Here is a 26,303-nt window from a genome sequence, read left to right on the forward strand (position 1 = left end):
TATCCTTTATATTTTAATTTTGTCAATATCTTTTAACAAAAATTAAGAAAATATCATATTACTCATCCGTATTAATAAAGTATATATGATTCATGCTCCCAATACATAAATCAAGTTGTTGGATGAGTAATATGTTGGTGTCAATCCAATAAATTACGAGTTCGATCATCGATCTACGTAAAACTCAAAAGTCTAAACTACGATTTATCTCCCCTGACATAATTGAGAGCACAAATATCGAAAACCTCACAAAAACAGTCATCTCAAATATACATGATTCATATAATTTCATATGAATTATATGATAATTATGTATATGTAACATGTTTAAATTTATTCCATCATCTTTTAATATAACATTTTATTTTTCATCAAGATAAATTAATTATATAATGTATTAACCAAAACATATATAAAATTTTCTTATAATTAATATCATATTTAACTATTTCTCATCAATTTCCTTTTTTATTTTGTATATCTTTTTCTCGTTAAGGAAAAAATAATAATTCTATTTTATCCATTTTTCTTCACAAAATTAAATATTTATGTGTAAAGTTTATCTATTGATTTTTGTTTCTTTAAATTTACATTTTCAAATATATTAGACGAGTAACTCACATAATAAAATAAATAATTATAAATAATTTTTTTGATGATTATAGTTTATTTTTTAACTTGTTTAGGCAAAATTTTAATAAAATAAGTTGAATTTAAATAAAATTTTAAATTTTTAATATATTAGAAGTGTTTGAAATAAGTTGCATAAAATTTAAATCTCGTTAATACAATTTTTTGGTTTAATTTTTTTACAACTTTTTTTTTTTGTTAAAAAGGACATTTGTGGGATTATTGATAAATTATTTCGGGATGCATTTGTCACATCATTAATTTATTAGTAGATATTGCCAAAATTGAAATAGAGAGAGATAATAGAGGTGTTTACAAAAGACGAATTTTATCTAACCTCAAGAGAAAATAATAATTTATGGCTAATCATTAATGTATTGCTTAGATTTTGTCGTTTAGTATTCCTTATTATTTATATAGCTATGTATCAAAGTTTGTTATTTGTTGTGATTGTTCTCTTAAGTTTTTATAAATAGACAGACACTTATTTCAAAATAAAGTACATCGAAAATACTGGTGTAAATGTTATTTTTAGACTTTTATTATTTTCAATGTCTGATTTAAATATTTGAGTATTAATTTACGCGGGAATCCTCACACACTCCTTAACTATTTTAATTTTTATAGATTCAAACAATTTGACAACGACGTTTCCTAGTCAAATAATTTTTTTATCGTATTTTGATAACAACAATTACTCATTTAGTGTTTAAATATTTTAGAAAACTTCTGAAAAAAAAATTAGAAAAAAAAAAAGGAATCTTTTGCACTTATCTATTATGTGACATTCCCCAATCCTTGGGGCAACAAGTGAAGTGGTAGAGGTCACCCAACCTTGGGTAAGGCTAAGAAGAAACTTTGCGAAACCACCAAATGGCATTCATATTCAAGAGTTCTATATAATACAAAGGGCTGAGGAGAAATCCATGCAAAATTGGTTGATTTACAACTGGGGGGGTGGAAATCAAGGTGGGGGGTTCTGCAGCTTCTGCTTGATTTTTAGTAAAGAATTAAAATAACAAACAAAAACAAAGCCCATATACACCAACCCTGTGAAATTACCATAAACACCCGTCTACTAATCCTCCCAATGTGTATCCCTTCTTCTCTCCCTAGCTAATGACTTCATCGTTGAAGGGTAATTTGGGATGCCAAACTCCTCCACTGGCTGGCAATGTCTTTGGCAATGTTGAGCGAGTCTGAAGCAGTGCCAAGAAGCCCTCTTCTTGTAAACCCAACTGCATACAGCCCCTCTTCTCCTTTCCAACTGCTTGGGAATGGCGTTTTTGGCATCCCTTTCTCTGTAAAGAAGCTGCTTCCCTGCATTACATTTCGTCACAAAAACACAAAAAATACGATTACTTTTCAGAAATAAAAAAGACTTCACAATGAGTGATATTGTACGTCTCGTAAATAACACTTGAATTCATTACAAAAACTACCCAAATTAATGGGTCTCGGTGAGAGGCTGGTCGCTCCTCCTTATATTCAGCAAAAAGAAGAGAAAAGAGAAGGAAAAAGAAAGCCGCTTATCATGCTATTTTGGGAACATTTTATATATAATAATTTTGTAAATAAACCATTAATTTTACACTGCCAAAACATTCTTCGAGTCTCGCCAGAAGGGAGCTAGAAGAAAACCGACTGGGTGTCATTTTCTCGGGGGGGAAAAAACAAAAAACATCCTCAGAAAATGGCATGCATCATGAAAGTTACTTCTCATCACACAGCCTACAAAAAGATTTGAAGTTTTTTTATCAGAGCAAATATCTCCAGAAACTGTGAGAATAGTCCAAACAAATAGCGTCAGATTTTCTCTTTTGTAGCGAGAGGATTAAGAGCCGTTTTGTAGCCTACATGCATCGGGAAGACAGAAAGGGACATGAGATTGATAATAAGATAAAGCTACAAACTAAAAATCCATGGCTGCTGGAATCACAAACCTTGAGCCAAAAAGGCACATTGCTCCGGTACCCAGTTGCCAAAATTATAGAATCGAACTCCTTTTCTTGTCCATCCACGAACTTGGCCCCATTTCTTGTTATCTCTCTCACACTTCCCATCACCTGTACATGTATAAATGCGTAACCGCAATCCTAACCGAATTAGGTCAAGATGATTCTAAAAATGACAAGAAATTAGTGGCAGTACAAAACAAAAAGTGAGCCCTGCTTGGATTTTACCTTAATTTTGCCTGATTTGATTTGGGACAGTGCCCCGACGTCGAGGACAGGGGCTTTTCCGGTGGCGTTTTTTAGCTCGATCGGGCCGGTTTTTGGCCGCCGGAGGCCGAAGCTGTCTGTCTTTCCCAGAGTGAAATTGGCCACCGTGACTAGGAACTTGTCTACCAGCCTTAGGGGTAGCCATGTGAGAAGGGCCATGGCTATGCCAAAGGTTGAGAAGCCAAACATCTCCCTTGGCAGGATATGTACCTGTACCATAACGAAGCATTTTCATGCAAGAAATAGAGTAAATCATGCATATTATATGTAAGAAAACTTTTGAATAGAAAATTTCACCAGATTAAAATATACAGAGGTGATACTCTCACAAAGAGATAATCCCATAAAAATGTAAGTTTCAACTTTGTTGTCTTTTGAAATAAAAAGAAAAAAAAAAAACCCTATCTTGATGGCTTTTTTTGTGTTTAAAACTGACTTTTTTTTATATAGTGGAAGTTTCTTATAAAAGAAAACGATCATAAACAGCTTTCCTCTTTTATCTTAAGATTTGAAAAAATAATGTTCGTTATTAACTCCATTTAAGAGCTTATGATATTGCTATTAATGCTTAACACAGATATTTTCATTTTTTTTGAAAGCTTACATAGTACAGTATTCACTTGTTTACACGTAAATTTTATAAGTAAACCAGTTAGTTAAAATTATTCGTCTATGTGCACGCATGCGTCGACTAGAGTCCACTTACACATTTTGATTAGGAAAAAAAGATAATTTTATGAGCTTTGCCTGCCAAAAACTTTAAGCTTTTCAAAACTTAGATTTATAACCACACTCAAAACAAGAATTGAATGGAAAAAGATATGATTAATGCTAAAAGGGAAAAAGTACATGAAAGATGAACTCACAGTGTTTCTGACCACCATATGGGGGTTGGCACTGTGCCTACAGAGGTCCAAACTGACCTCCATGCCGGAGTTTCCACATCCCACAACCAAAACCCTCTGGTTTCTGAACCCAAAACCAGACTTGTACAAGCTCGTATGCACCACTGGCCCCTCAAAATTCTCAATCCCCGGAATCTCTGGTACAACCGGCTCGGCGTTCTCGCCGGAGGCGACAACCAGCCACCGGGAAACGTACTCGGAATCCTGGGTTTTCACTCTCCAAAGCCCAACGCTTTGATCGAACTCAGCCCTCTCCACCGCTTGTCTGTAGAGGGGATGGATGGAGAAGTGTTGGGCATATGCCTCGAGGTAGGATATGAACTGGTGCTTGGTTGGGTACTTGGGGAAATTTTCGGGGAAACCAAGCAATGGAAGCTCGCAGAATTTTCTGGGGAGGTGGAGCTTGAGGCGGTCGTAGGTTTTCTCTTGCCATAGAGAGGCCAAACAGTCGCTCCTTTCTAAGACTAAAGAGGGAACGCCATTGTTTTTCAGGCAAGCCGAGACGGCGAGGCCGGACGGTCCGGCTCCGACGATGATGGGTCCGTCCACCCATTTCGGATGATTACCCGCCACTTGCGCTTTACAAAAACCCATTTCGGAGAAGCGAGGAAATGGAAGGGAAGAAATGGAGGTGGCCGGCAGAGAAATTAACTGGGAGCTTGTTGGCTGGGTTTTCCCGAGAAAGTGTGGGAAAATGGATTAGAACTGAGGGTTTAAATGCATAGAAGGCAGAGAAACGGAGTGAGAGTGGGCAGGCAGAGTGTTTTTATGGCTTTGATGGAGGCGTGAAGCTTAAGGAAAGGATTTGGATTTCTACTTCTCTCAAGGCTCTTTCAGAGAGTTGGGGGCTGTTGTGGATACAAACTGGCAACACCAAGCACTTAAATACACATGTATATATCCCTTGCCAGATCCCCCAAACCAAAAAAAAAAAAAAAAAAAAAGATATTTGTTTAATTATTGTATGAGTGTTACATCATTTATTTTTATATCAAGGCTAGCTCTGTTTGTTTAATTATCTTAATTAATGAAAGCAAACAATTATAATTACTTTGTTTTCAATTACAGATTTTGTAAGTCTAATCTGATAAGATATTTGTTGGACTGTTAATTAGTTTTCTAATTAATCAAATGTTGAGCATGACGGGTCTAAGTGTGTGGAGATTCCATGCATGCAAGCTTGGATGGATCCATGGGGTAGATGTTGCCGACATGGAAACATGTCGCCTTGCCTCCTCGCCTGGACTCAAATCCACCTCACCTTTCCATCTATCTTTTCAGATTATTAATAATATATTATGACAGATAATTTGTTGATTTTTTCACCTAATTTCTAGCTAGCTAGGATTAAAGTTGAATTTAGCTCTTCTATCAGCTTTCTTGTTTTTGGTTAATATAGTTTTCCAACTTTTATTTATAATTAAAATTCATCCCAAACCTTTTTGAATGATTTAATTTGAGATAAATTTGAACCCAAAAAGTAAGGTTGTGTTCTCTTTGTGTTTCAGTTTTGTATTTTGAGTTTTAAATTCATTTTGAATATTGTGTTTTGATTGTCTGTTTTGAAAATTTTAAAAATGCATTCTTTTTGTCATTCTGAAAAATTATTTCTCAAAACAAAAACTAGAAAACGCGTTTGCTTTAAAACTTTAAAAACGGTTTCTTTTTTGTTATTTAATATTTTATTTAATAAATTTAATTTAAAATAAATAATAAATATTTATTAATAAAATATAAATTCGATTCAAATACTTTAAACTATAAAATAAAATTCAAACAAAAAAATCAACAACCTTAGAAATATCATTTAAAAAAATTAATTCAAACAAAATATATCACATATTCAGTTTAATAAATAAAAAACATCAAATAACACAAAAAAAATCAAATCAGGAACTGCAACCCATCTTCTTCATCTAGGATTTTTGTGGGATCACCTTCTTCTTCTAGGATTTTCTATGAGGGGCGCTGGTCACGGTGGCAATAGGGGGTACTGGTCGCAGTGGTGGTGGGGGCGTTGGTCGCAGTGGCAATGGCGGTGGCGATCGGGGGCGCTGGTCGATGACGGTGGTTGCAGCGGGGGGTGTTAGTCGCGGTGGCAATAGGGGGCGTTGGTCGAGGTTACGGTGAGGGGTACTGTCACCGTGGTTGTGGGGGGCCAGGTCAATGACGATGGTTGCGGTGGGAGGCGCTAGTCGTGGTACTAGTCGCAGTGGCGGTGGAGTTGAAGGTCAATGACGATGGCGGTGGCTGTCAATGGCCCGAAGAGGAGTTGAGAATGGAGAGAAGATAGGAGAGAGAGAGAGAGGGGAGGAGTGGGTCTGTGCGAGTGGTGGGGAGAGGGGTTGTTTTTCACGTTTTGCACTTATTTTGTGTTTTCAGTGTATTTTCACTAAAAAACGGCCAAAACAACAAAATGTTGTTTTGGGTTTTCTTAACAAAAATTTTAATTGTTTTTGAAAACGCATTTTTGAAATAACAAAGAGAATATGTTTTAAGTGTTTTCAAAAATTGAAAAAGGAAAACAAGAAAGAGAACAGGCTCTAAATTTCTGTTCTCTTTACTGTTTTTAGGTCATTTTTAGTTTTCTAAAATTGTGAAAGTATTTTTATTTTTATATTCTTAAAAATAAAAAAAGTCAAAATAACATAAGTCATTTTAACTATTTTCATCATAGACACCCTTAAAATTTTTAAAATATAAAAAACGCTACAGACAAAAAGAACATATTTTTAGTAATCTCAAAATAAATACTTAAAACACAAAATTAAAAATGAATTCAAAACTCAAAATTAAAAGTTAAAATACGAAAAGAATAACCCTTAATATTTCAAGAATCAAAGCAAATTGCTCTTAAAAATTTAAAAATTAATTTGAGCCAAAAGAAATTAAGGGCTAAATACCAAAATCGGAGAGTGGAGCGGCAAGTTTGGCGTTTTTTCTTAATTTATGTATGTGTTTACATGTAAAAATCATCAGTAGTTAATTAATAATCACTTAAATGAGATAATCATTTAATTGTTATTTAAGTGATAATTCAAAATTGTTACTTGGATTTGAAATTGTATAAAAGAAACAGAGTTGTGATGGTACCAAGAAAAACATTATTCCATATTCAAGTCTAAGATAATATTTTTTTGAATAATAATATTTATGGGAATGAAGAATTCTATCTTCTTCATATATCCCTGAGGGTCATAGTAATTTAATAACAAGTTAGATATAGTATTTTGATGTTTATAGAAGTTTTACTAATATACTCTAGGGAAGCATTTATTAAAATGAATAAGATAAAATTATATTTAGATAAGATTTGAATATTTTCTTAATCAAGATAAGGTTATGAAATATTTTAAGTTTTTTATCCAACTATTTATTAAATTTTTTGAAATGTATTGAAATATATATGAATCATTTTTTCTTATCTGTAAAGTTCAATATATGTTTATCTAGAAAGAAGATAGTTAAATATAGGAAGATGCTATTTGTATAGAAGTATGTTTACAGAATGCTTACAAAGATGATATATCGCGATTTATTGATTCTTGTTCATCCCCTTCTCCCTCTCCCCTATTCTCTCGCCGCTGCAACCTTACCTGCCGCCGTTCTTCGCCTCCGTCTTCTCTCATCCTCGCCTCGCCACTAAATAATGAAAAGACATATTAAAAGGATAAAAGTTTAACAAACATATTAGAAAAGACAAAAGTTTTGAATAATTTTCATATCTTATTTTTTTTGTCTATATATTAATTAAAAATACTACCTAAGTGAGATATCAAGAATTGGAGATTATCGCATAATCGCATGAAATACAAGTACCGATCCATGCATAAAATAGGATTAAAATAATGAGTTAGCGATTGGTAGGAAGATATGAGTCTCTATTAGGGATGGCAATTGCAACCGAAATCGTGGAAACCGAACCGAAACCGAACCAGTCAACGTGGTTAAAAACTGTTTAACTGGGTAATGGTTTGGTTCGGGGAAAAACCGAACACTGTTTCAATGGGTATGGTTTGGTTATGGTTTTCACTAAACCCAAACTGAAACCAAACCGAATATATATAATATATTATATATAATTCCGCCCACCCCAGCCCAATTGCCTTGCTTGCAAACCCTTCTCCCATTCTCTTCTCCTTCTTCTCTCGACCTTGCTCTTACTCTCTCTCACCCTCGCTGCCTCTCGCTCGTCCGCGCGCCCTCACCCTTGCTCTTGCTCGCTCTCGCTGGATCTCTCTTGCTCTCGCTAGGGCTCGGCCCCTGCTCTCGCTTGCCCTCTATCTCTCTCACCCTTTCTGCCTCTTTTCTCTTGCTCCTCTGCGCGAGCTCGCCAGTCGCCCTCGCTCTCTGCATCTCTCTTGCTCTCACTCACCCTCACTAGATCTCTCTTGCTCTCGTTAGGGCTAGGCCTCTCTCGCTCTCGCTCGCCCTCGATCTCTCTCACCCTCGCTGTCTCTCGCTCTCTGCCTCATCTCTCTTTATATTAATTTATTTTTTATATTTATAATTTTGTTAGATGGAGTTGGCTCATTCATTTCAGATGCATATGCATCAATTTACAGAGAATATATTAATGTTGTTGATGAAGGTATTAACTTTCGTAACTAATTTTTTTTAGCTTAAATTATAATTTAATTATGCACATATTAATTTATTGATCTTAACAATTGTAGGTTTGGAAATGTGATTTTATATCCAATAAGTTTTGTTACTTTATGCAAGAATAAGGTAACTTTATTAGAATTTATCTTTGTTTGTTGTGAAATTATCAAAAAAATTTATGAATGTTATTTGTCTGTGTTTATTGATATGGATTAAACTAAAAAAATGATGGTTAAATCGAAACTGAACCGAAATCGAATGGTTTGGTTATAGTCTTAAATTTTTAAAACCAAATGGGTAATGGTTTGGTTTTGATTTTAGTAATTTAAGTTTGGTTTGATTATGGTTTTGGCAAAAATCGAAACCAAACCGAACCATTGCCAACCCTAGTCTCTATTGTTAATATTGATGTTTCTTTCTGCTACTAAATAATGAAATATATCATTGTTATGATAAAATCTCATTTTATTATCTACGTGGAGCAAATCCACCAAAAATAATTCTCATTTATTTTATTTTTCCTCTTATTTCCTCTCCTCACGTCCCTTTTTCTCTCATGGAAGTTCCCTTTGTAGCCACATCATTGTCCATGGTCAACTTCCTTTCACTTGTGCTATACTTATTACCTTTCAACGAATTTAAATTTATCTTAGCTCTGTTTGGGTCATAAATTATGAAATATTTTTTAAAAAATATTTAAGAAATGAGAGAAAAATGAAAAAAAAAAAGGAGAGAGAATGACGGGTGAAGTAGTTATTTTATTTACTTGTAAAAAAATTACTTTTTATAATTAAGAGAGACCGAAAGGTTGATATTGCAATTGTTCCGAAAAATGAGAGTACATTAAAGAATTTCAAAGTTTTCAATTATTAAAAACGCCGGGGAAAAATATAAGAACCAGCGAACCAAATGCTGCCCCGCACGAAAGAGAATGAAATGACCAAAACGCCCCGGGAACTTTCGACGGTGAAAGCAAGTGGTACGGGGGGGCAGGGCGAAGTGACCCAAGCGCCCTTCCCGTAGCCTGATTGGACGGTGCCAGGTTACTTTCGTCATTTTAAGTTTCTATATATGGAATGTATACGTCCGGCTCTGCAAGTGTAAACTGACGATGGATATTGGGCCGTCAGATTGAGGAAATGGGGTCCAATCACACGGACTACGAAGCCATCAACGGCTGCGCCTGCATCTGGCCAGTACCATTGACCTTTGCCCAGATGACATCCTTTGATTGGCCCTTGATTGCTTGATTTTCTACATGGACTTTCGTCTACACATTCGTAAGTCATGACATCACAGCAACTTATAATATATATATATATAATTAACATCTAATTGTTTGGTTTATATACTATTTTCTTTTCTTAATCATGAAATAATATTTTTCTATATTTTCATAAACAATAATAATATATTAAATTTTAATCTTCATTTGTAATATCAACTTTAATTATTTATTCATTTGTATCTATAAATTTATTTTTTATAATATTATATAATTAATATCAACTCTAAGTATGTGTTTAATTTATTTTGTCTTCCTCTTCATCTTTTATTAATTATATGTTTTACAAACCACTGCCCTCACAAGAGAGTTCTAATGGCATGTTTGGCATCTGAATTAAATAATATCGTGATATAATAATTAAATAATAATGTATCATGTTTGGGTAAAAAGGTATAGCCCAGGGTTATATTAATCCTATAAAGTATTATCGTGAATTAATTACCAAATTAAACACCAATTTATCCTTTTATCTAAACAATACATCAAATTTAAAAATTAAAAAGATAAATTTGGATAGAGATAGAATGGTTTGATATATTTATATTGTAAAGACAAAAATAGTCATACATTCCAAATGTTTAATCCATTAAGGTAGTATTTGTTAATTAATATTAGTGTTCAAAAATGCGTTAGGCGTTAGTCGGGCGCCAGACTGAGGCCTAGCGCCTAGGCGGCGACTAGGAAAAATGTTATTTTTTTTTCTAAAGACCTTTTGATGTAATTTAATATTATTTTTAAATAAATCAAAATTAAAAATACAAGTGAAATAATGAAATTAAGACTCATAAAATAAACTATTATATTAGTTATAAGTTCAAGAAGATGCAACAATAATACAACATAAATCATATCTGAATAATCTAAGTCTGACTATCTAATTGGTCTTCTTCCTTTCCATATTCTTCCAATACACAATTTTTATAGGACTCAAAATCAAATTCATTGATTTTTTGCTCATCTTCTTCTTCTAATTGAAAATCATCTTCACAAATCTCTCTCATCCTAGAACTTCTTCGAGTTTGAAGCATCTCGTCTGCTTCTGATACTTCACCAACCACTTCCCAAGTGAGCCCCGTACCGGGCTCAACTTCTTCATCATCTTTTCTATCAACGATTCATCCTTGTGCATTACTAGTATCACTAAGCAAGTAGTACATCAACATTTATTTCCTTCTCCCTTTTGTGCTTGTTTATCAATTTCGCATTAAATTAAACATAGACTAGATTGTTCAATCAATTCACGCCTAGTCTATTTCTTTTCTTTGTATGTATCTACATAAATAAAATAAAAACAATATCAATATAAATGATAAGTGGATAAGGATAACTAAATGATATTAAATAAATATAATTCATATATATACTAACTCCTTCAAAAGTGCTCAAATTTATTTTACAACCAGATGAACTAGTGGTTAACGAGAGAGTCTTTATCGCTATTCGTTGCAAGTTTGGAGTTTGATTTCCATAAGTCATCCACCATGTAACTACATAGATCAAACAAGTATAAAGTAAACAAATTTAATTTATACACTAATATACAATAGAAATAATTAAATAAATTTTATACCTAGATTATAATTGTCATCATTTTTCGCACACCCTTGAGTTGCCCACGATTTTCCAAAATCTCCCTCTTTACGAGTATACTTTGGTAACTCAACATTTATAACATGACCTTGCAATTCACCATCATAAAATATCTCTACACAATTAAAAAGCTCATCCATCACTTTATTATCAAGTTGTATATCCATATTCTCGAAAAAGTAGTAAGGATTCAAAAGGTAAGCTGCAAAATGTAGTGGACTATCTAGCGTATCTTTCACCCTTGCTTCAATAATCTCCATAATAGGTTTATAGTTATTTTCAAGATTATTTAAGGCCTCATTAATATCTTCTTTTGCCTGCTTAATATCTCCACATAAAAAGCCCATAGAATGCTTTCTATCTGCATTAATAATTCGAAGCACCTCCACCAAAGGTGTAAAAACCTTAAGGCATACAATCACATCATTCCAAAAAGTAATGCATATCACAGTAGCATAGGTTGCTTTCCCTTTAACAATTTTCGACCATTTACACTCCTCACATTCAGAGTTAGTAAACATTGCCCTCGGTTGGGCATTTTTCTCCATGAAACTCTGCAAAGTCAAGAAAGCAGAAGTGAATCTAGTGACTCCTGGTCTCATTATATCCATTTTCTTCGTAAATGACATCGTTAAGGACAATGTCTTATGGTGTGCATAAATGAAGATTGTGAAACTCTTAGCCTGATCAATGACTTTCTTATACCTCGGCAGTTTTCCAATACTTTCAAGCATCAAACTGATGGTGTGAGTAGCACATGAGGTCCAAAAGATATTGGGCCTCTTCACCCTCAACAATTTTGTTGCTCCTATATTGTTGGCAGCATTGTCGGTTACTATTTAGATGACATTTTGTGGCCCAACTTGCTCAATGCACTTGTCCACATACTGAAAGATGAGTTCACTTGTATGTGCTTCCTTTGAAGACTTTTTGGAAGAAATGAAAGCAGTACCTGCATTAGAATTAACATATAGGTTCATGATGCTCCTTTGTTTTTTTCTATCTGTCCAAGTATCTATCATAATGGAGCACCCATTTCGGGCCCACTCTTCTTCATGCTTCTTCAATAACTCTTTTGTTCTGTAAACTTCTCCCTTTAATAATGGTTCCTTCAACTGGTATTGACTGGAAGGTTTGAAGCCCGACCCAAATTGACCAACCTCCTTAACAAACAATTTAAAGCTATCATGGTCAATAGTATTGAAAGGTATACCAGTTTCGTACATCATCTAGCATAATATTCACGAACAGACTGTGTTCTTTCTTTAAATAGTGTTTCACTAATAGTTTGCTGCCTTTGGGTCATTCCCGCACTCAAACAAGTTTCAGGGCTGATGGAGCTAGCAAACTTATCCATAGGGCCAAGAGTAGGGGATGTTTTTCTGCTACCTAACTCTTGCAATTCATCTTTGTCATCCCCTTCCACAATTTCAGAGATATTAACAGTTGATCTCATCAAATATTCATCATTCTTTTTATTTTTATTCATCTAATGAACTGGTATTATAGATCAACAGCTACAGTAGCAGTAAGCAGTAAGCAAGCAAGCACTTGCTGCTGCAACAAGCAGCAAGCAACAAGTTGTTGGTGTAGCAAGCAATGTTTTTTACTAAATAACCGGAGGCGGAGGAAGATGGATACATACAAGAGGAAGACGAGATCGATGACTAGAGATGACAACCAACAGATGAGATTGGCGACGACGAGAGAGAACAACCAACATGTGAGGTCGATGGCGATGAGAGAGCAGGACCAAGAGAAGAGATCGATGGCCGTGGCGAACGACCAAGAGGAGATCGAAGGCAAGTGAGAGAGAAATAGGACCAGCGATGAATGACCAGAGAGAGAAAAGAAAGGGAAAATAGAGAAAGGGAAGGGGAAGGGGGAAATAAGGTTGGCCAAGGTCGCGCACAACCTAGGCAGCCTAGGCCGTGCATGACCCAGGCGGTTAGGTGTCGCCGTGGCCCGATTAGTCGGGCCCAACGCCTAGGGGTGCCGAGCAGCCCTAAATCGCCATGGCCAGTGGCCGTCTAGGCAAAATTTTCAAATACTAATCAATATATGAGTTGAAGAAAGTGAGATATAAAAAATATTTTAAATAAAAATAATTTTTATTATATTTATTAATTTTATTTGATAATCTATTGAAAATGAGTAACGTAATTTTTTATTTAAAATTAAAATTTTATTTAAAATTTTACAAATAAAAAAAATGACGCAAATGCCTTTTCTTATAAAATCATCGCTTGTCTCTTTTTATTTCACTTGTTCATGTGTTTTTCTTTTTTTTTTATCTCCTCTCTTGTTCTTTCATGTTATTTATTGTTTATCTTTCTGTTCATCTCCTTTTGCTTTCGTCTTTTTTCTTTTGTTCTTTTTCTTGATCTGTGTATTGTTTGTGCCCGCTATTGCATCTGTCGTAACCTACTTCACCTTTAGTTGTCACCTTTGTCGCGACCTACTTTGCCTGTCGTTATCATCTCTGTTGGCACTTACTTTGTTTCTACCGTGCTAAGCTGCTATTGTAACTCATCTATTATAACAAATGAGTATTATATGTTAATTTTGTTTAATTTAAATAAATATTAAATATTAGTATTAAGTATTATTTCTTGATTTTTTTATGTAAATATTAGTATTAAGTATTGATTTCATTTGTGTAAATTTTTTTAGGAATAAGGATATTTTGATAAAAAATTATGATTTCACTGCTTTATCATATGTATTTTAACAAATATATATATATATAAATATAATTATCATAAAATATTTCTTAAACTTATCTTAATTATTTTATATATTAATCCAAAAAAGCATTATAAACTTATTTTAATTAAACTTTTATCTTTTATCATTGCTGTGGGATTATGTAAAATCATATGTAAGTTTGGGTTGAATAGACTAGGGTTTAGGGTTTGAATTCCATCTTTATATTACATTATTATTATACAGAGAATCAATATTATTATATTGTTGAATATTATATATATAGGACTGGAGACAGCAAAAAGAAGCACTAAGTGACTTGGGGATGGATGGAATGGATCTCCCTTTTCAGATGGATAGATCGATCAACCGTACCTCAAGTTGCAACTGCATCGGAATTCACCAATATATATATATATAGATATAGATCTCGCCACCCAGAGGTGCAGGAATTGCATCTATCTCGCTAGGATTGCTTCACATCATCATCATCATCATCTTCATCTTCAATCTATCTATATAGACAGACACATACACACGTACATAAGACGACAAAAATATTAACGTTGACGAAGATCTAAAAACCTGTATATAAATATATTTATTTTCCATGCGTTGATGATGGCCGCGTGAAACGACAAAGCCCCACTCGTCTTGGATTCAAGGGATCTCCAGACTTTATATGATTGCTCTATTCCTCATCATCAACAATATATATTTGATGCTTTATATAATTACACAAATACTTTAACTCAGTCAATTAGGTTGTGTTTTCTTTTATGTTTTACTTTTTAATTTTAAGTTTTGAATTTATTTTCAATTTTGTGTTTTGAGTATTCATTTTGAGATTTTTGAAAACGTATTCTTTTTGTTATTTTGAAAAATTATTTCTTAAAACAAAAAATTAGAAAACACGTTTGCTTTGAAATTTTGAAAAACATCATTTTGTAATATTTTATTTAATAAATTTAATTTAAAATAAATTATAAATAATTATTAATAAATTATAAATTATTAAAAAAATTAATAAAAAATTATATTACATATCATATTACACATTCCTACTCAAATAAAACAAAAAAAAAAATAAAAATCAAATCAAATAAAAAAAGAATTCAAAACAAAGAACACATAATGGATGGGGTCTCGCATGGAGGGGAGGCGATGATGGTGGACGCGAGATGCAAGGGGAGCGACGGTGGGCGGTAGACGGCGACTCTCACGGCTGGTGGCGGGCGCGGTTGACGGCGATGGTTGTGGTGGCAGTGGCTAATAGGGTCGACGACGGTGGCAGAAACGGTGCTCTGTTTTTGGGTTTGTGATTTTTGGGTGTTTTGGAGAGAAAAGAGGAGAGAGAGAGAGAGAATGGATAGGGTATGCCAGATTTGGGGGGAGAGGGATGGGTCGATGGAGGCTTTCGATGGTGGTAGGCGAGGTTGACGGCGGCTCTGACAGCGATGGAGATGGTGCGCGAGGTCGACGACGGCTCTGGCTGCAACGGAGATGGCGGACACAGTGTTTGACAGAGGTTTGAGAGAGAGACAGAAGAGAGGAGAGAGAAGAGATTCGAGAATGGAGGTTGGGGCTTGGGGGGGGAGCGTTTGCCACTGCGTGAGAAGAAATGCTGTTTTTCGTGTTTTCATTTTTTACCCGTGTTTTGGTTGAAAACAACCAAAACGAGTTTTTTTTTGTTTTGGATTTTTTTTTATAAAATTTTTACTTATTTTTGAAAATATGTTTTTGAAAATAATAAAGAGAACACGTTTTGAGTGTTTTAAAAAATTGAAAATAAAAAATGACACGAAAACGATAAAGAGAACGGGGCTTATTTTTTACAATTAATATATATATATATATATATAGTATGGTTGGCAATGAGAGAACCGTAAGTAGTGGCTAGCTATGTAATGTAGGCAGCTAGAAAGTGGTTGTGGCTCCATGCATGCAGGATATGATGCAGCCTTTGCAAGAAGATATCGCACGCTTATCCTCTATATTCAACTCCCTCCTGATTAGATTATCAATCTACATAGATTCTCTCTCTCTCTCTCTCTCTCTATATCAATATTTTCCATTTATTTTTCTAATTTTATATTTAAAATACAATAATAATACATAAAAAGGGCTACTTAATTTAGAAGCATATATATATATATATAGTTTGTAGGCTAAAAAATAATAAGGGTGGACTGAGTATAAGGTCAAATGGGTATTTCATTTCATTTTGGGTGCTTATTTAGGAGTTAATTTGTTGAATATTATTATATTTTTAATTTTAATTCTTATTGGAAATGGAAAGGGCTCGCTCTTGGTCTTGGCATGGGCCTGGACTTGTCTCCATTGCAGGCCTGCCATCCTTTCTACTCTGGGCTTAGCCTTTGGAAACGCCCATTATATCTCCAATTTTCCTTCACTGCCCCTATAGTTACTTAGGCAGCAATTATTACTTGTTAGAATCGGAGCAGTCTCTTAAATAGGGGGACACTGGGGGGAGTATTTCAATGGATTTATAAAATAATATTCGTAATTAAATTAAATTAATCAAATTAGAGCTTATTTGCTTATTTGGCACTCTAAGTCTTAACTTTCCTTTTTTTTAATTAATTAATTAATTAATTAATGCTTTAAATGTTGTTCAAATGAGGTGGGGGGGCATTTTCTTAAAATATCCCATCTCTCTCTCTATGTTGTTAAGTATAAACTTGTTTGCTTCAAATAGCTGGGCATTTTCTTCATTAATGCTATCTCTATATATCCGACTATGTCTTTGCCTCCATTGCCAATAATTAATATAAAATCTACTTGCAAGTATTATTATTATTATTGTAATAAGATTTAATTTTTAGTTAATTTTTAATTTTGAACATTTAATTGGTAATTTATAAATTATGAATAAGTCACGTGCAGGCAGAGGGAGGCAGGCTAGTTTCAAATATAAAATGATGGACTGGAGGGGAGGGGGGGGGGGTCGGTCAAGTTCCGGGGACGTTGCTTGACGTAGATACTATGACAGCATTGACAGGTGTGAGTGTGTATATTTAATAAAGTTAAAAAAATTAATATTAAACTGGGAATAACGAGTGCAATTTTGTTCACCTCTTTAAGGGGGGTGAGCATCACCCTCACACTTTTTTGTGAGGGTGAAAAAAATAACGGAACGGTAATTAATATTTTTATACCGTTCTGTTACTTTTTCACCTTCACATAAAGTGTGAGGGTGATACTCACCCGTTAAAGGGGTGAACAAAATCGCACTCGGGAATAGCTCCGTCGTTTATCCATCGGCCTCCAGCACGACGTCGTTTCTATCCAAATCGCAGCGGCGAAAACACCGGTTATGGAAATCTGGTTTCTCCATAAACAAACAGAGATCTCTCCGCATCGAAATCGCCACCAACATCTCTCTCTCTCTCTCTCTCTCTCTCTCTCTCTTTCAACACTGTTTCATCTACTCTCTCCCCCCCCCCCCCCCCCCAACACAAAGAAAACCCTAGACACTTTCGCTCCCAATCCCGAACCCTAGAAAATTCCAAGTCAGCCCTAATTCTCCTTGTTTTTGGTGTGTGGTTTCTCTCTGAGAGTGAGAGTTGGGAGGAGTGAGGGTTTGGAATCGATTAGGGATGGTTGAGTGTGAGAATGGAAGGAAGTAAAGGACTGGCGGAAAATGGGAGCTCCAGCGAGGGGCGCCCTCCGAACCCGCTCGCCGCCACTTACCGACAGTATTTCGGCGCCTCACGTGTCGCGGCGTCGCCTTGCAAGAATTCCCTGGTTCGGCATCCGTCTCTGGTGAGTCTTCACTGTCAGCTTGTGCATGATGAATGGGTTCTTTGAACTGTTTCAACTGTAATTTCCATGCTGTTGATAGCGTCTGTTTGTTCTTGGTGTGTAACAGTCACTTTGGTGGGCTGTTTGCTAGGATAATTTTGATTAATTTGAAAACAGTTTAATGTTTTTCTTTTGCTCTGTTCTCACACGGAAAAAACCCCATATAATTTCTCCCAAAAATACTTTCTTCGTACAAAATCAATTTTTACAATCGTCCAAACTCCAAACCACACAAAAAGGGCCGACAAGAGCTTTATGTCAAATAGGCCAAATGTCATATTCGTGTACGGCTTCACTTCTATTTTATTCGCGTACGATTTGCTATTCTTTTGAACTCCCTGCAGTTTTAATTAATTGTTCTTGTCATTACCGTACATTTGCTGCCTTTTTGTTCTCTTTATTTATTTATTTATTTTTTTTCATTTGTGAACTCTTTGTCCCTTTATTGTTTAAATGACAATAATAAGGTTGCTCCTTTATCAACATACTGTCACAGGATTGATTAGTAGAAAAAATCTCTTTACAATAATAAAAAGCAAGAGGAAGATTTCATTCTTATATGATCCTCCCCGACCATTGCGAAGTGGGGGGACGTTGTGCACTGGGGAATACTCCGCTCATGCATATGTTCTTTTATATCGTTATTGTTTTCCCATCATGTGCTTTTCTTTTTTTTTTTTTTCCTGAAAAAAAAAAAAAATCATAATGGTCAACCAACCTGCTTCATTTGGTGCACATTGTGTTTCGCTTTTTGGATATTGCTAAACTAGGGGTGGTATCCCTTTGTGGTCATTGCACATGCATCTAGGGTTGTCTTTATTTATTGTACTGACCCGATTGTGTTAAAACTGTCACGGGTACATGGTTCCTGTGAAATCGGGTTCAAAAGGTAGTTGTAGTTTGGAAGCATATTGATCTACATGTTTACTTAATACAATTCTTGATTCAATTGGTTGTTGAGTTATTTTAGGGACGTTACAATTTGACAGGGTGTCTTATTGAGGTGGATTGTAGGACAAATGAATTTGAGGACATCAAGTCTATCATATTTTTTTAATAATGTATATTATTGAACACATCTTTCTTTGACCAGTGCATGCCTACTTTCTATGTTCTTATGCTAATCTTTGTCACATGGCATGACGGCATGCATTCTATTCTACATATTCAGATGTTTAGGACAATGTGGTGTTCAGGTAGAGTGTTATACCACTAGTTATAACCTACTGGCTAGCATAATGGTGTAGACATTTATATATTCATAATTTCATACAGTGTAAGTGCATATGTATCTACTAAAGTGTATATCTACACAATTTTTTGAAATGTGTTAGAGCTTGCATATGTATCTTGGGGTTCCATGACCATCCTTGAGAGAGGCAAGAAGTTCTTTATAGAAACCAGTTTATTCAAGGGCATTGTTTTGTTGGCATAACATAGCTTGGGGCCTGCCTATAAATATAGTTTTTTTTTTTTTTGGGTTCTGAACTGAAGATATCCAAGAATTTTGTGTCTCGTAAAATTTCTCTCTCAACCATGACCTAAATGTACCATGAATGAGTGAGTGCTATTGAGGGTTGTTCTATGGGTGAGTTGCTATGAGAATTATGGTAACTAATCTGAAGCACTAAGTTGTTGTGTTGAAGTTAAACGACCCTTCATTAACTAATCACGTAGAAGCCACAAATATTCACACATTGGAAATAAACTAATAACTAAGAATAGTCGAAAGGCTTCAATCCAATTTATTCACCACTTGAAAATATGATGAAAACTGAACAGGGTTGAACTGTTAAAAGATGGAAGTGAAAATCTCCAATTAGGAAGCATCAACTAGAATGTCCCTTGAAGTTACTATTTAGGGAGAGGCAACCACAGTATTTTGAGGATGGAATATTTTTGCTAAAAAACAGCATCTCTGGTGCATGAGGCTTACTACTTTGCTAGGGTTGGTGGATTTTCACTAAGCTATCAGAAATACTATAACTGATCCTTGTCCAACATAAAGTTGCCAATTGTTTCCACGCTTCCCTTGCTTCCAGAAACATTTAAGAAATAGCCTAAAAGGCTCCTACCATTTTGATGCAATCAAATTGCACATTATTATTATTTTTAAACTATAACCAATGAGAGCATGATTACTAAGTATCTTGCGTGTGCATAAACATGAATGCATCAATATTTGTTGCCTCTTCTTGAATCTCCTTGGTTGCTTATCCAAAAAATAAAGCAACTTTACAGAAGCAGTTGATACTCAAATTCCCCTGTATTGATGATGTCTTGCTCAACACTATTTCCAGATTCCTGACTTTTTCCAGATTACAACTTTTGGAAGGTTATAAAGTTCAGTAGTAACAGACTTCTTGTTTTTCATTTGTGTCAAGCTAAATTCTTAGAGGATCATCATGGTATACCTACATCAAATATGGCTCTGTTAACAGTGAATAATATATATTTGATGCATGTGATGTTGTCTATGCAAAATCGTTTTCTTTTTTTTTGGTGGGAACATTTTGTTTTTTACTGGATCTTTAACAGGGTAAGACGGAGACATTGAGTATTTCTGTTGAACCAAGATTGCATGTGGAGGATCATGACAATGAGTTTATTCCTACTCTTCGGTCTGGAGCATGGGCAGATATTGGATTTCGCTCAAGCATGGAGGACGTATATGTTTGTGTGGACAATTTTGTGCATGATTATGAGGTGAAGAATTTCAAGGAAGGGCCGAATGCCTTCTATGGGGTACTTCCTCTATTCTAGTACTTGTGGCTTCACCTTTTTTTGTGTCTGAAAAGTAAGAAGGATAGCGCATCAGTGCCTTAATTATCAAGGTCACTCTTTTGGGGTGTGTGAAGCTAAAAGCATTTATGACTCTTGTAAAGGAGAACTGGGTAGATGGTGCTTTTTCATGGGTTTTGTTAATTGTTCATCAATGTGTTTTTTTTCCTTTTTAATTATTTTTTATGTGGAACAGTAGAAAATTTGTAGAATATTGAAGACAGAGAAAGAGAACAAGTCAGGGGAAGAAGAAGAGAAGAAGCAAGAACGGGGAGAGAGAGAAGAGAAGAGAGAGGAATCAGGGAGAGAAATTCATCAAAGGGCTTATTTCTGAATACAAATCATACATCTATTTATAGGTCGAAATCCTATCATACTAAATATAATTAACCTAACTACAATTATCTGCACAAAGTAAATAACTAAATTCAAATAAATCCTAAATTCTAATATCAAACATAAAAATTCAATATTTATTATTCCTCATTAGTTTGGCTTTTTCATTAGCTCTAAATGGTCTTGAAGTTGTGCATAAATAGGTGATTCCAATTCTAATTGGGTTCATTATGAACCTAGTTACGAGAAAAAAATTAAATGGGGCCAGGGCCAAGTTTTTATTTTTTTTTATGTAGTTTTGGAGATGCAAGATGTGCAGATCTGTAATTTGTACGAATTTAACATCTGTTGTTGAAGATAGTTTTGGACCACGACTTTGGAGGGTTGAATGAAATGAGCAAAACTATAAGCCAATAAGCCATACAGAAAGTTTGAGAGATTTAATTTGAACTTTCACACTACTATCTTTCTGAAAATAGCAATAGGAAATGAGGAATGTTGCTTTCATTGATAAGGTTTTATTGTCTAAGGCTGATGAATAAAAAGATGCTGGAACATGTTAATAGCTGCTGGAAGCTTGAATTGAAATATAAGATACCTCTCTCTCTCTCTCTCTCTCCCTCCCTCCCTCTCTTTCTTCTCTAAAACATGGAATCTAGGGATTCTTGTAATCTCAACATCTTTTCATACTTGTTTGCTTTACTGTATCTTAGGAGGGAAAAAAACATATGGTAAATGGAAATCTGCAATCAGTAGGTTTTCTGTTGATAAAAAATCTGACCATCATGTTTCAAAAAATATGTTCTTGTATAGTTAATTTTAACGAAGAGTCCATTGTGGAATGTTATTTGATATTTACTTTCTAAGAAGAAAATAATTGATGAGTATCTTGGATTGTAGAAATAATATAAACAAGTCTACTCATTCCACCTTTTATAACATGTAGGATTAACATGTTCCCATTCCCATTCCTTGTGTCAGAATGATTTATACACCAGTTAACGTAAGGTGGGTTTAGTGGGATTGTTGAGGTTATGTTTAGATAATGAATCATTCCCTTGCTCCTTGTGTTGAGTTAGGACGTTCTCATTTCCTAATTTTACTTTTGATGCTGTTGTCTCATGAGCTTATTACCTGCCTTTTGATTTGTTGTTTGAGTGAAAATCAGTGTTTTTCTGTGGGTTCAATTCTTAGAAGTTATCCTTGGTTGCCTTTGTTCAAGCGAACAGAAAATTTTGATAGAATTATTACTGAGTAGTCCTTTGACAGGTGATTATTTTAAGACTAACCAATTTGTATGTATTACCTAATTTAGTATGCATACGTATGCAATTTGCATCATTGAGTTGCATATTGGTGATTCATCTATGATAATGCTTGCAAAACAGGATACCATCTTTTCCCTGCTGTGCTGAAATGCAATGACCTGATGTGCTCTGCATCAAATTTATTGCCTTAAAGGTTGCCTTTTCATTGATGTAGGCTTGCTTGAGAGGTTGCTATTGCCTTTTGAGTTTTGTTGCGTATGGACAAAGTTTAATCAGAATGGATGTGTGAGAATTGTGTTTGGTTTCAAGAGCGTACTACACTACTACCTATATAAACATGAAGGGTATGAACAAAGCATGGTAGTACCTAGTTTCATTATGCCTTCTATAATTTTAATTCTCTTTATGGAGGTGCTTGGCCACTTTAGCATCTCTGATGGTTAAATTTGAGCTCATTCAGGATGTGAATGTATCATTTTTGAGGGAGCTGGTACAAGCAAAAGCTTTGGCTTTAGTTATATGTTTCTGTTTTTCTCTTGACATCTGTTGTGGAGTTTAATGAAATAGAAGTGTGCATGATGTTATTGTGAGAGTCATTTGGAGAAAAGATTAGTTAAGATATCTTGAATCAATTGTCCAAGACATGGAGATTATTGAGGACTCTACTCACTTAAAGCATGATAATTAAAATAGAGAAGTGTGTATGACGTGTTATGTGATAGTAAAATCCCATTAAAGTTAATAGGAAAATTTTAACAATTTTTATCAGATGACTGTAGACTAGGTTTGTTGCATAGCATGGAAAGCACTAACATGCACAAAGTTTAAGCATTATGGAGATGAGGATATTCTAGTGGACATGCAATTATACAAGAGATGATGGAGAAATGAGGTTATCTGATATAAGGTAAAAATGACTCCTATTGAAGATAGGATGTCTAAGGTGCAATTAAGATGATTTGACATGTGAGAAGAAGTCCAATACGTGTTCCTGTGATGATAGTGGATGGGAGTGGGAATAGAAGAAGTCTTTAGTAGAAAAGCTAAAGGAAGATTTAAAAAAAATGGTGGAAAACTATTAGGCATGATATGCATTTTAATGGCCTTATAGATGACCATATATAGAGATAATTGGCAAGCCAGAGTCAATGTAACCAAACCTACCTAATAGAATGGAGACACGATATGTTTTTGTTCTTATTGTATTTTTTGTGCAGGCATTGACCAACTCTAGAAACTCTCCAAATTAGATGCATTTTCTTTTTTTGAGATGTAAAATGTTGGACCTCCTACTCCATCATGCTGCTGATTCATCTCTCTCTCTCTCTCTCTCTCTCTCTATTAAGAACCTCTGTTTCAACAGATATTGTCCTCTACTCAGGATGCTAAAACTCTATGGATAGTTTGTTTTAGTCTTGTAACTGCCTCTTAGTCATCTGATATAGTCCTCTACTCAAGCTACTAAAAATTAGCAAATAGTTGGTTGTGGTCTTAAAACTCTTCCTTCGGTCTACAAAAGGTTCCTCGGATGGGTAAGCCTGATTTTGGGATAGAACCTCACCATTTCTTTTGACTAATAGTGAAAAAATTATCTTAATGCAATGGATAGTAATTCAATCTGTTTATATCTCGAGGAAAAATGCTGTAACCAGGTGTCATGAATGTCACAATGATTGGAAGTTATGCTATTTGCTGGTTTGTACTTGTTGATGTGTCAACCTTTAGGAATTGACTTCTCATCTTTTGGGATTGTTAACGTCTTTGTGGGAAGTTAGCTTTACTGGGTAATTTCTTGGAAACAATTTGACAAGACAAACATTGATCTACCATTCTTGGTTATCTCAGGTTTTTGATGGACATGGAGGAAAGCATGCAGCTGACTTTGCATGCAACCATTTGCCAAGGTTCATAGTTGAGGATGGAGACTTTCCAATGGAAATTGAGAGGGCTCTCACCTCAGCATTTCTACAAACAGACACTGCTTTTGCAGAAGCTTGTTCACTGGATGCTGCCCTTGCTTCTGGTACCACAGCATTGGCAGCTCTTGTTGTTGGGAGGTAAGGGTTTTCTATCATCATCTGGCAAATATTTGCTAGAGCTTTTCTATCTCTCAATCATAACCCATGTTCATGCAGTCTTCTGGAAAAAGATAGCAAAATACTATCTGTTTCAGTTGTTTGGTAGAACGCATGTTTTACATTTCTTGTTTGATGATTGCGTATATGGATGAATTTTTTCTGGTAACTAGGTTTATTTTCCTTTTAACTGAGGTTATGATAATTATAGAACAGAATGGTGAAGTAAGATTCATATAGCCAACGTCCAAGTTGAGATTGGTTACTCATCCAGTCTTGAGCACTATCTTCCTCCAAGTATGTGTGCACACACACGTGTTTTCTCTTTTGTATGATGTCTCTTGCTCTCTTCTGCATGCCCTAATGTGTAGAAATGAGGGTTCATGCAGGCACACACCAATTTAATTCAAACCTGCTTAGAAGGGCCTTGGCTGACTCAATAGTTATTTGTTTTCCAGCTTATATCTTTGTTATATGGAGTTGCCTTGAAGGATTAAATGTATTTAGTAATATCACCAGGAATGCGGAGCTTGTAATTTAAGGAGCAATATTCTCCTATGGAGACTGTAATTTGTGCAAGAGAGCTTTGCTGGTTTCCATATTATCATATGATTTTTCAAATCAACTTTTTCCGACATTACTCTTTGAAAAAATTCCTTTCTATTTTATTTTCTTAATGTCCCCAAAAAGGAAATAATCATTGGAAGTAGTTATCCTATCATCCAAATGTGTGGATCTGATTCAAGTCTATGATGGTTCTACACATCGAACTGCATTTTATCATTTTCTTGGTTCGTAGCTATTACACATTTGTGTGCCTGTCTGGGCATCATGTTAGGAAGGGATAAGATGATAATTGGTGGAGTCTACATGATGGGAGTCCATGACATGGCTGAAGTGCTAGAGAATACAAAATGTAGGCAATCACTCTGCTAGGCCTCATCAAAGGACAGAGGATTAAGAAAATTACGAGATTGTAGAACCCAAATTTAGAATGAAGCAATGAGCCTTAAAAAATGGCTGGTCTATGTCAGTGCTTATGTTAAATATTCTAATCTTGCTGTTTATTTTACCAATAATGCTTACGGGCATTGAAAGTAACATGAAGGTCCTGTTCGATATTTGGCAATGTGTTATTTATCAACTCCAGAAGTCTCTCTTCTGAGAGCTGGATTGGGGACAGTTCCTTTTTTTTAAGTAATTTTTTATGTATATACAATGGATGGGTTGGTTTGATAAGCAGTAAAATCTTTTCAGTTGTCTTCTCTTTCCCCCTCCATTTTGATATCTGTATCTGGTGGCAGTTCTTTGATTGTGGCAAATGCTGGAGATTGCCGAGCAGTGCTCTGTCGCCGGGGTAAAGCAATTGAGATGTCCAGGGATCACAAACCATGTAGCTCAGAAGAGAGGAGGAGAATTGAAGCTTCTGGAGGGTATGTCTATGATGGTTACCTCAATGGACAACTAAATGTTGCTCGTGCTTTAGGAGACTGGCACATGGAAGGATTAAAGGGTAGTGCTGGTGGGCCACTTAGCGCCGAGCCTGAACTTATGAGCACGAGACTTACAGAGGAAGATGAATTCCTCGTCATTGGCTGTGACGGAATCTGGGACGTGTTTATGAGCCAAAATGCAGTGGATTTTGCACGACGAAGACTTCAGGAGCACAATGATCCCGTTATGTGTAGCAAGGATCTAGTTGAAGAGGCTTTGAAGAGGAAGAGTGGCGACAATTTGTCAGCTGTTGTGGTCTGCTTCCAGTCTCAGCCTCCTCCCAATTTGGTTGCTCCCCGTTCAAGAGTGCACAGGAGCATTTCTGCCGAGGGGTTGAGAGAGTTACAGAGCTACTTGGACGGCTTGGGTATTTGACATGGTGATAAAAGCTCCTCTCTCTCTGTGTTAGTTTTTTCTTTTTTCTTTTTTCTTTTTTTTCGAAGTACCATCTTGTACTTTAGATGATGGGAGAGAACCATTGTCAAACTGTAACATATGCGGCTGTAGCACATTTTGATGTTATGTTTTCTTGACCTTGATTTTTAAGCTGTTCCAGCCAATTCTAGGGGTCAGATTTA

At 35.1% G+C, this 26,303-nt stretch overlaps 2 protein-coding genes across 3 annotated transcripts; one reads left to right on the plus strand and one right to left on the minus strand.

Moving 5' to 3' along the window:
* Positions 1-1,495: 1,495 nt before the first annotated feature.
* On the minus strand, positions 1,496-4,612 carry LOC127810981 (probable indole-3-pyruvate monooxygenase YUCCA4). The gene is made up of 4 exons (XM_052350638.1): positions 3,719-4,612; positions 2,814-3,062; positions 2,574-2,696; positions 1,496-1,950 (listed from the first exon to the last, which is right to left on the minus strand). Exons 1-4 carry the CDS (start codon positions 4,349-4,351, stop codon positions 1,756-1,758), a joined length of 1,200 nt encoding a protein of 399 aa, XP_052206598.1. The 5' UTR covers positions 4,352-4,612; the 3' UTR covers positions 1,496-1,755.
* Positions 4,613-17,208: 12,596 nt separating this feature from the next.
* Positions 17,209-26,271, plus strand: LOC127810990 (probable protein phosphatase 2C 22). Of its 2 annotated transcripts, XM_052350648.1 has the most exons (4): positions 17,212-17,732; positions 20,310-20,516; positions 24,002-24,213; positions 25,536-26,271. In XM_052350648.1, the coding sequence occupies exons 1-4, from the start codon at positions 17,583-17,585 to the stop codon at positions 26,098-26,100; spliced, it is 1,134 nt and encodes a 377-aa protein (XP_052206608.1). In that variant the 5' UTR covers positions 17,212-17,582; the 3' UTR covers positions 26,101-26,271. The 2 variants fall into 2 exon arrangements, with proteins under 2 accessions (XP_052206617.1, XP_052206608.1); XM_052350657.1 differs by lacking the exon at positions 20,310-20,516 and having other exon boundaries at positions 17,209-17,732.
* The last annotated feature ends 32 nt before the right edge of the window (positions 26,272-26,303 follow it).

The sequence above is a fragment of the Diospyros lotus genome, chromosome 1, assembly GCF_014633365.1.
Source record: "Diospyros lotus cultivar Yz01 chromosome 1, ASM1463336v1, whole genome shotgun sequence".
Taxonomy (NCBI): Eukaryota; Viridiplantae; Streptophyta; class Magnoliopsida; order Ericales; family Ebenaceae; genus Diospyros; species Diospyros lotus.

Excerpts from the sequence above, each read along its gene's own strand:
- LOC127810981 (XM_052350638.1), bottom strand. The coding sequence starts at position 4,351 with ATGGGTTTTTGTAAAGCGCAAGTGGCGGGTAATCATCCGAAATGGGTG. Across the intron at positions 2,697-2,813 it reads TCAAATCAGGCAAAATTAAG|GTGATGGGAAGTGTGAGAGA; the intron begins GTAAAATCCAAG and ends ATACATGTACAG. Across the intron at positions 1,951-2,573 it reads ATGTGCCTTTTTGGCTCAAG|GGAAGCAGCTTCTTTACAGA; the intron begins GTTTGTGATTCC and ends AATGTAATGCAG.
- LOC127810990 (XM_052350648.1), top strand. The coding sequence starts at position 17,583 with ATGGAAGGAAGTAAAGGACTGGCGGAAAATGGGAGCTCCAGCGAGGGG. Across the intron at positions 17,733-20,309 it reads TGGTTCGGCATCCGTCTCTG|GGTAAGACGGAGACATTGAG; the intron begins GTGAGTCTTCAC and ends GATCTTTAACAG. Across the intron at positions 20,517-24,001 it reads GGCCGAATGCCTTCTATGGG|GTTTTTGATGGACATGGAGG; the intron begins GTACTTCCTCTA and ends TGGTTATCTCAG.